We start from the raw sequence: 10,000 nt of genomic DNA, 5'->3' as shown, positions 1-10,000 counted from the left end.
TTCCACTCCCTCAATTTATGTCATTAGATTACGGAGTTTATTTACAGTTTAGTTTAAGTTTGCAGCGTGGACAACATCATCCATCTTCATGGCTCAACACATGACAGATGGGTACTGAAGAGGAAGGGGGCTTTGGCAAATAATACATAGAATGATGAGATGTCAAATGATGACATGGTGTAACATATGAGTAGAGGTGACATTTGGTTTCTCCAGTAAAACACAGTAGTATTATCTGACAAGTTTTACAATCTATCAGGACATAAATGAAGACACAAACACTATTATTTGGTTGTAAAATATTGACAGGAAGTCTTCTTGTTTCATTTAATGTGACATGTCAAGATAAAAATCCCCTCCAGGTTGGACTAATACATTAATACATGTGTATATATAGGTGTATATATTTTCCTTATTATACAAATACAGAGCAACTCTTGTTCTTGTTTGTAATATTGTTGCTGTGTAATAGTAAGGGAGGGTGAGTGTTCATAGCAGATGTGAAATAAATGGAGTTAAAAGGAGCACTTCATCCACAAAATGCCCATTTGTATATTAATGACTCACCATGTTACACTGAATTCCTGAAGATTTTTTTTTTTTTTTCCCTCGCATGCCCCTAGTGAATGACAAATCCAGAAATGGAAAATTTCTTGATGAATGGAAGTCGTTGAGGTCCAACAGCTACACCAGATCACAATATCCGTTTAGTCTCATTCATTCAGTCATATGTCCAGTACTTTGCAAACAAATGCATGAGTACTAACACCTTACCATTCAAAACACTTACCCATAAACAGAAGGGGTGTAACAGTACTCGTATTTGTATTAACCTGGTCGCTATGAGGCTTTCGGTTTGGTATGCATTATAAACTAAATGATACATTGAAGGAGCTGCTGCACAGCGACAGACTCTTCTATTGCAGCTAAGCCAGCATACAGTCGCAGTACAAACCCTCTGAACCGGGATATGAGAGCCGCTGCTTGGCTATAGCCTCTCATTCAGCAGCTAACATTAGCACAAAGCACACACCCACAGCAGTGAGCAGTAACTGCTGCCAGGCTGGGTAGCTGATTCATCCAGAAAAACTAAAAGGTCTGTTAGTGACAGCTGTTTAGCTTGTGTTTATATGACCAAGTTCTTTCAGTCTAATAAATATGAATAAACATCTCTGTTAAGTGACAGAGAGCTTGTGGAACGTAGCAAAATCACCACCGACAGAGTGGGAGAAAGTAACGACACTGATACCATGAGCTCAAATGTCAGTCGTATTAACTGCAAGGTTATGTTAAGGACGGCTCCAGTGTGTTGTCTTGCAAACAGAACAAAACGGTTGAACAGTCTAACTCCACACTTCAGTACTACACAGTTCACAGTCTTTTCATGTTTTCAACAAGTATTTGCTAAAATGTATAATGTGTTTAGAAAGAAATCGCAGATTTTGCTTGTCTCAGACTTTAACAAGTCCATTTCAGTCCGACAGTAGTTTCTGCTTTGTACAAAAAAACAAAAGCCCAGATTATGTTAGTTTTTATTAATTTAAAACTTAAAAGTTCACCCGAACCTGAACAGTCTCACGCATGGACAAGTAGAGCACCTGGGCAAGATTGTGATTTAGAACTCTGCTCAATGGAATGCACCAGCAGAGTTCAAATGCATGCATACCTTTTTGCTGTTGTTAAATGCAGGGACCTTTCACCCCAATTCATCAAGTTTTTGGATTGTTTCTTCACCAAAGAGGCTTGCTTGGAGGTATGCCTGAAAGTTTTCTTCACTAATTCAACATAACACAGGATGAGTAATTGATATACAGATGATAAATTTGTAGCTAAATTATTCTTTTAAAGACACACTCCTAGATTGTTATAGTACGCAATAGGGGCCGCAAATATTGGCATCTCCTTCTAGCTCGCAATATTCTTAAACCTTTGCTGTCCAAAATACATACTATGAACACAATTCCCAAAAAGGACAGTATGTACTATATACCAACTGTAGTAAGAAACTGTTTTAGGAGCTACTAAACAAGAGATCAATGTGCTTAATCATTTTGTACTAACAGGAAAACTGACAGATGCCAACCAAATTGTGACTCTGGAATGCCACTGCCAATCAAAGTGGCATTTAAGTGATTAAATGTTGTACTTTCATAAAGTTGGTGTCACTTACTAGTAACAGAGTTTAACTAAATATCTCAACTTTTAGTCCCTAATATGAGTCAAGTATACTCATTAATTTTTACAGTCTAAACTTACAACTAACTACCTGAACGGGGCAGAGTCTGTTTGTCAACCAATCTAATACCTGAATGGGTCTGACATGGACTGGGTTCAAACCTGACTCCAATGACCTCAACTAAAACTAACAGTGAGCTGGGAGGATGTTTTAACATTTGGGGGATGCTATCGTGTGTTATAACTTGAGCAGGGATTGTCTTTGACTGTGCCTTCAATCAAAAGTTTTACAGTTCCTCACCAAGTACATACTTTTCACATAGTTGGAAAGTACTCTGGGTATATTTAATAGACTTGTGAGCATGAGTGTGTATATAGTTCATGTGTATGTACTAAAAGCATATATACACTCATAATCTCCCCTCACATCACACACATGCATTCATATATCAAAGTCCTGCCCTACACAATCTACAGGTGAAGCACAGAGTAATGAATGATGGGGTTCAGCTGTATGACGCAGACACACAGAACGCTGCACTGTACCAACTGCAACTGACGCAGGAAACAGTTCATAAACATGATGGGAAGCAAAAAGAGACTATGTATGCTAACTCCTAGTGTTAGTGTTCTTTATTATACAGTACATTCAACTAACCTAAGCATTGTGTCACAATCCTCTTTTGAAATTGCATACAGAAAAGGACAGAGTACATGAAAGTAACAAGCTAAATACTAAAACTGCCAGTTCCTGGGAGAAAGGCAGAGAAAAAGAAGTACATTACATTTAAAGAAAACCCTGTTTTATCCCATTAGTTTTGTGGCAGTTTCTAATCTATTACCATAAATCCATGATGGACCTTTCCTTCTAAATTGTGTGGCAGTTTAGATCCTTTCATGTTAACTGCTGACATTCGCAAACAGTGGAAGTGTGGGATTATCCACGATCAACTGTGCAGTAATGTTTTTACTTAACTGCAGTTAAAATCATTATCCTGCTGGTACCATGGTCTCTTATGCTTTCTGCAATTCAAATGGAATTATTAATTTCAGGGCAATGCACTCAAACAGAATATTTATGTGGGCACCAAAGATGCCAACCTTAAGGTGTGCTCAGACTCAACACAGATTTTTGCTTCATGTTATATATGCAATTTAACTGCTGAAGTGTTTATTTGCCTCTTATGACTGCCCAGCCATTCAATTTAAACTGGCTAGCAACTTTAATTTCCAAACCCTCCATTAACTTCCTATTCATTCTGTATTCTTCTGAAGACTCAGCTTGTTTTCTTTTTCTAGTCTCCCTATTGTCTCGACTTGGAGCTCCTTGGGACAAGCAGGATTTTTGTCCTTGTACTGAAACTTGACTCACTCAGATGTGTCTTTGACTCAATATGGGCTGCCCGGGGTAAATTTGCATGCCCTCTTTGCACTGATTTGATAAACATTGGTGGAGCTTTTGAAATTCGCTTTGCATTCAGTCTGAATGCACCTTTAGAAAAAATGTAACTTTGCCTCCAAAAAGTAGCAGCTCAGTAAAAGAAGAAATCAGTCTCTCTGAAGACAACATTGTCTATGACCATAGTAGAGCAGCAGGATACATTCAACCTTTTTTAGAACATCAGTGTTAAAAATAGTTAAATGGTCTATACATGGCTTCTGTTGGAGCCATGGTACTCGTAAAAAGGCTACAAGCCAGTGCCTGATGTGCCCCCTATATGAACTGAGGCATGTAGATCCTTTCACATGTACTGTACATGGACTTTTATTACAAGTACTTAAGCAACACAAGCTCATATGCATAGAGGTATATCTTCAGCCTTGACACATTCTAATGTCACATTCTTCCTGCCAGCAAGCCTTGCAGTATGAGGCTTGCGTGTCGTTCATTCTCTCTGCCTATCTAGGCTTTGTCAGAATGGGAGACCAGCAGTCCATCATACACTCAGACTGCAAACAAGCAGCCAGATAGGCTTGCAGGAGTGCAAAACTCAAGTCTACTGTGGCACTAACTTTGACAAAGTGGAATATGTTACTGATTGACCACTTCACTAACAAGCAGGCCCACAGTAAGCAATGCAACAGACTAATGCAGGTGGACTATGGGAAGAAAATCAAAATGCATATACAGTAAAGAAGACAATTGTGCTGAAATATTTCTCATAACATGTGGTCAATGGATCGCTATCTGCATTTACCCACAAACCATCCAGCCAGTATGGCTTATAAGAGAAGAGGAACTCATGACAATCATTAGTTCTAGCATTAAGGCATGGTTTTAGCTAGCTTGTTGGATAGAGCAGTTTCTTTTCAGGGGAAGAACCATACATGTGGACACAGAAACACAAAAATTGTTGAAAGAAAGACTAATGTAGTCACTCAGCAGCTACATGGGAGAGACGGTATTTCCACCTGACAAGGTGAATGGAAAACTGGCTTCATATCTTTTCTCATGAACAACAAGATCTTAAATCTAAGACCCAGATAAACATTTTAGGCACTGTGCCTAAAAGACAAACTGTCTTGTGTCAAGAAGCTGAGGTGTAAATATCGTAAATTTTCAACAGCTTTAAAAAGGAAGACTCAAAAGTGAATAAAAAATAAAAACGCTATGGCCCAAAACAAACATGCTGATTAGGGTAAAAGAGAAAGTCTTCATGCAATCAAGTGGACACCCTTCATTAAATTCATACAATCCACTCCTATAAATACAATGCTCCAACTAAGAAGGAATAACATTTAAAGCTCAATAAACTAACTATTGTCCACTAATATATTAAGCAATATTGTCAATCTGGATAGAGATTATAATTCTTTCATCTGATTCAACTGGAAGGCACATCCATAAGGCTTTAGAAGGTGTTGCAAAGCATTCTGCATGGTTCTCTCCCAATATTAAAAGAAAACAACAGGGTGATTATTGCTGCATCACAAATAAAACAACTGGTCCAATGAACTTAACAAGTATGACATCAAGATATTTCATATCACGAGAACAACAACGTGAACCTTGTGCACAACTGCTTTGGAGCCTGAGAGAAATAAACTTTGACAAAAATGAAATGTCATGAGGAAATTAGAAGAAACTAGAGCTACAATAGAAAAACCCAGACGTCTTAGAATAAAAAGAAAGAAAGGAGCAGAGTGGGCAACCTTAAAACCACCCCCCATTCCAACCCTAACATACCTCCATCACTTGTAGGGCTTTTACACATCTCTACCATTATTGACCATTATTGAATTCTTCAGCTTTATTCACGTTACCAGCATTGTTTCTATTAGTTTGCTGTGTTTTCTACCGTCTCTGAAGTGTATGTGGTGCACCTTTAGGTTAAGACAGGAACTGGATGTATATGTGGATCTGCTCCCGCAGGCAGATGTGGATGTGAGACTTAAAAACTTGAATTGTGTTCTCCATGTGTATTTAAGAGTAAAAGGTGAGGACACTCTGGTGGTTGCCACGCACCAGGAGGATGGGAGGCAGGTCCTTAGACAACGCCTCCAGCCAGGCCATGTACAGGGCGCTGGACACCGCGCCCTTCCTGGCCAATGGCAGACTCCTGCCAAGAGGAAGAGGAGGCAAGAAAAAGAGAGGGCAATAGTTAATAGAGCTGCTTCATTTTAATTAATTGATACTGCTACTGATGTAATACCAGAGCATCAGTAGTGATACCAAGCTATTACTTCTTTTGATACCTCACTTTTAAATTGATATGCTTCTGTAAAACCCTTTTTGTTCCATTAACAAAACCAAAAATGAAATAAAATAATCACGCTTGTCTCAACACAAGCACATGTTTGAAATATATGCCCGAATAAAATACAAATAAATTAATCAAATAAGAGACCACATAAGAACATGCCTAAAGTCACCTATCACCTACAGGGGGTTCCCACACATTTTGCAAACTTTTCCTGGACTTTTCAAGGACCCATAATAAACTTTTTTTTAAAAACATATAAGATTCATATGCACGCACTGGTCAAGTTGCACTTACAGTTTACCTCCATGTCTGTGAAAACATGGATGCTTCACACACATCTTCCCCTTGACAGCACAGAAAATCAATCAGCACAGTTTCAAGGTGGACACCCAGGATTAGTGTCACCAATTCAGTATCTGACCAAATGCACTGAAAAATGGCCAGAAAAGTGTTTTATGCAGAGCATTAAGATGTCACAGTGAAGTCAACCTTTGACCTTTTAAATATAAAATGTCATCCCTTTATTATTATTATATCCTTTTAGATATTTGTGTGAAGTTTTGTCATAATTACCATATGAATTCTTGAGTAATGCCCATACACGTTTTGTGATATCATATTGACCTTAACCTTTGACCTATGACCACCAAAGTCTAATCAGTTTATTCTTCAGTCTGAGTTAATGTTTTTGCCTAATTAGGCGAAATTCACTCAAGGTGTTCTGAAGATATTGTATTCAAGAGAATTAGACAGATGCAAGATGCACCATTACATGACAAGGCCATCTGTGTTATTAAAGAATACACAGGCATAGGCACAAACATAAACACACACAAACACACAAACACAAACACACACACACACACACACACACACACACACACACACACACACGCACACAGCAGCTTACATGACAATGAGGTTGGCTGTGCTTGAGTGCTCCTTCAGCAGCTCGTTGAGTCTGATTTGACGATTAGTCTGAAAAGCAAAACAAACACAAATACAGGTTCAAACATTCAGGTATCAGCTTACCAGATACAGTATTTACCACAAGCTGCTGCAACACTGACACTGAGCCACACTGCTGGCTGAAAACATAACTGTTTTCACATTGTTAATAGAGCCAGTTACATTCACTCGCCTGACTTTTTCTTGGGTAAGATGAAATCATATGGGACTTTGTTCAACAGTGACAAAGTGTTTAAACATCTGAAATCAAAATACACAGTACGATACAGAAAACAGTGAATTATAGTGATTAGTAGGGTGCTGACCTTGGCGCGGTATAGCTCCAGCTCATTGTCAGTAATTCTCCAGGGTTCGCTGTTCTTAAGCCTCTCAGCTGCCTCTTGCTCCATGTCATCTTCCTTTAGCCGATACGGCTCGATTATCTCCTCAAAGGCCGCCATGCTGCATAAGAACAACAGCTTTATGGTTACCCCCCTCATACAAGCATCATAAGGCCTTAAAGAATACACAATTATATTGCGTTCACTTTTTTGATGTCATCTGACTCCCTACAGAATTAAAATCTGTGTTTTTTTAGTGGAGTTTTGTGTAACTGCTGTACAAATCACTGTGTGGAAAATTTAAAATCTTTTTGTTTATTTCCGTGGATTTTGGTCTAGCTGCTCCTCTGATCTAACAATGCATGGAGATTTAAAATGAGTATTTTTCAGTGGAGCTTGGTGTCACTGCTACTCTGATTCGACTCTGTATGGAGAGTAAAAACCAGTGTTGTTTTTTTTTTTTAAACTCAAGTTTGCTGTAACTGCTACTTTGATATGACTCCGTATGAAGAGTTAAAAATCAGTATTTTTTTTTGAAGGAGTTTGGTGTAACTGCTCCTCTAATATGACTCTGTATGGAGAGTTAAAATCAATAACTTTTCCAGAGGAGTTTGGTGTCACTGCTCTCTCAGTGATACACCAGATAGGGTTGTGTAAAGTGTTTTTTTTTCTTGTAAGTTATTTGGTCAAATCATGCAGAAATTTAGAGCATAATGCATAACTGAAGCACTAAAACTTGAGCCTTACTTTTGTAGTTTGGCCCTGGTTATTATCAATTACAGTGGTGATATTGATATAAGACATCGATTGGGTAGCAAGTCAACAGTTCATCCAAACCCCTTATTTAAAGATCAAACTGAAAGGGAGCATAGCTGAAATGCTGCTAACAGTACCGCGCTGCAGGATGCATACAACTAAAGTAAGTACAGCAGGCATAGGTTGATTTTTGTGTTCTGCTTGGATTTCTCTTCCAAATAAATTTGACTAACCTTTCCAACCTGTCTGATTGTCTGTTTCTGACTCCTTTTTAGTAATATCAGCAAATCGCAAATATTAATTTGGTGAGTATGTTTTTATAAGTGATATCAATGATGTACAGGTCTACAAAATGGAAGCACAAATGGAATGAGCTGTAGTGATCCTGAAAATTCCAGGAAAAAGACAAAACAACCCTGTTGTGGATCCACATGACCAAAAGCCATATGGAAATATGTAGAATATCCGTCAAAGAGCCCCATTTATTTGTCAACGAGTCTGTTGTAAAATCATATAAATATTACTGCTGTAATGATTATTGATCTTGATTGATGAATCAATACAATGATCAGTGCTTCAATATCATCGATGCAAAGTCGAAACATAGCTCCATATCATCATCTTTAGGTAACACCTTTATTTTAAAATTCTCTTTCACCGTCAAAGAGCAGCAGGCAGATAATGGCAAGCAGCCTAGAAAAGAGACTATAAGGGTATTGTTGCTTTCTGGGGAATAAATCAGCAGTATGGAAATATTTTTGGTACAACAGGTCAACAGGCAAAGCACATGCTGTATGTAAACAATGCTGTTTTGATTTAAGACAATGTAATGTTACCTGCCTGGCCAGGTGCTAACTTCTGGCTACAGCAACATTAGCTGCTCTGTTTCAACAATATTAAGCTTATGCAACATGCATGCAGGCTGAAATCCAACCGTGCTGTTCTGTCAGGAGATGCAGCAACTTAAACCAACGGGGAGAAAGAAAAAGTATAAATAATCCATGTAATCTGTTAAACTACAAGTAGAGTAGCAAAGTATGAAAAGAGTAAAATAGATCATGGTTAGGGTTGAAAAGAAAACCTCTTTCAGAAAGGGCTTTCCTATGTGCTGTTTTATGTGCGTTAGGGGAGTCATTTTAAAATAAACTTGAATGCACTTAACCAGTTAGTTATTTCTGTGTTGATTTTATCTTTAATGGCCAAAAAAGGGGTGGCAGCTTCTTCTCTAATAGACTGCATTAAATGAGCACATGATAAATTTAATTTTGAATTCAATTCAAATACCTTTATTGCCACAGCAATTTGTAAATAAAAAAAGAAGTAAATTAGATAAACAAATACAAATAAAAATAGAAGTAAAAAAGCAATCATATTTTACATGTTGTGGCAGACTTTGTGATTGGCTAATATTGCATCATTGTCTTAAGAAGTGTTAACATTGTATTATGATGAAAGTAGTGATTTACATGTCCAATAAATATATAATTTTTCTAATCATTATATGTTCAAAGCAAACAGAAATGTAATGTAAGCTCTCCTGACTGAGCTGCTAATTCTCTGCTTCTGCAGCCATAATCTACCGATGTAATGCCTTCACACAAACACATGAGGGTGGCAGAGATCCAGTCTTGCACTTGCTCTCTGGCTAAAGACTCACCTGTTTAATATTCATTTATGCAGACTGATGACATGTGATTCATGTACTTGAAGGTTTAATATAGTAAAGATAAACTCTATCGATGAAAATCAACAATGGTTTTCTATTGCTTTCGATGTGAGTGATATTCATAAAGGAACATCCCACTTTGGGAAGTGTTAGGATAATGCTCTCTACATGGCTGATGGTGGATTTCTGCTCTGCTTCTATGTGCTGCAGGATTTTCCATATGATACCGTGACATATATAAACTTTTTGTACAACAATGGAGTAGGAGTTGGAGGATAATCTTAGAGCATTTTTTAGATCAACATTGAGATTATGATGTAGTTTAGTATAGATAGTCTTTCTTATCTGTTTTATTATTATTGTTGAAAAATTAATACGACTCTTATTCAGGTTTCTAGTTTGTAATGGTA

At 37.7% G+C, this 10,000-nt stretch overlaps 1 protein-coding gene across 1 annotated transcript in view; it reads right to left on the bottom strand.

Moving 5' to 3' along the window:
- slc12a2 (solute carrier family 12 member 2) overlaps positions 1-10,000 on the bottom strand; it is a 112,852-nt gene that overhangs the window by 405 nt on the left and 102,447 nt on the right. The window contains exons 25-27 of the mRNA XM_049603991.1: positions 7,154-7,289; positions 6,790-6,857; positions 1-5,735 (exon numbers count right to left, since the gene is read on the bottom strand). The exon at positions 1-5,735 is cut by the window's left edge and continues 405 nt beyond it. Of these exons, the coding sequence (XP_049459948.1) occupies positions 5,600-5,735; positions 6,790-6,857; positions 7,154-7,289 (340 nt within the window). The 3' untranslated portion in view covers positions 1-5,599. The remainder of the gene's footprint in view (positions 5,736-6,789; positions 6,858-7,153; positions 7,290-10,000) is intronic.

The sequence above is a fragment of the Epinephelus fuscoguttatus genome, linkage group LG18 (assembly GCF_011397635.1).
Source record: "Epinephelus fuscoguttatus linkage group LG18, E.fuscoguttatus.final_Chr_v1".
Lineage (NCBI taxonomy): Eukaryota > Metazoa > Chordata > Actinopteri > Perciformes > Serranidae > Epinephelus > Epinephelus fuscoguttatus.
Note: the sequence above shows the minus strand (reverse complement) of the source record. Positions and strands in the feature narration are given on the sequence as shown.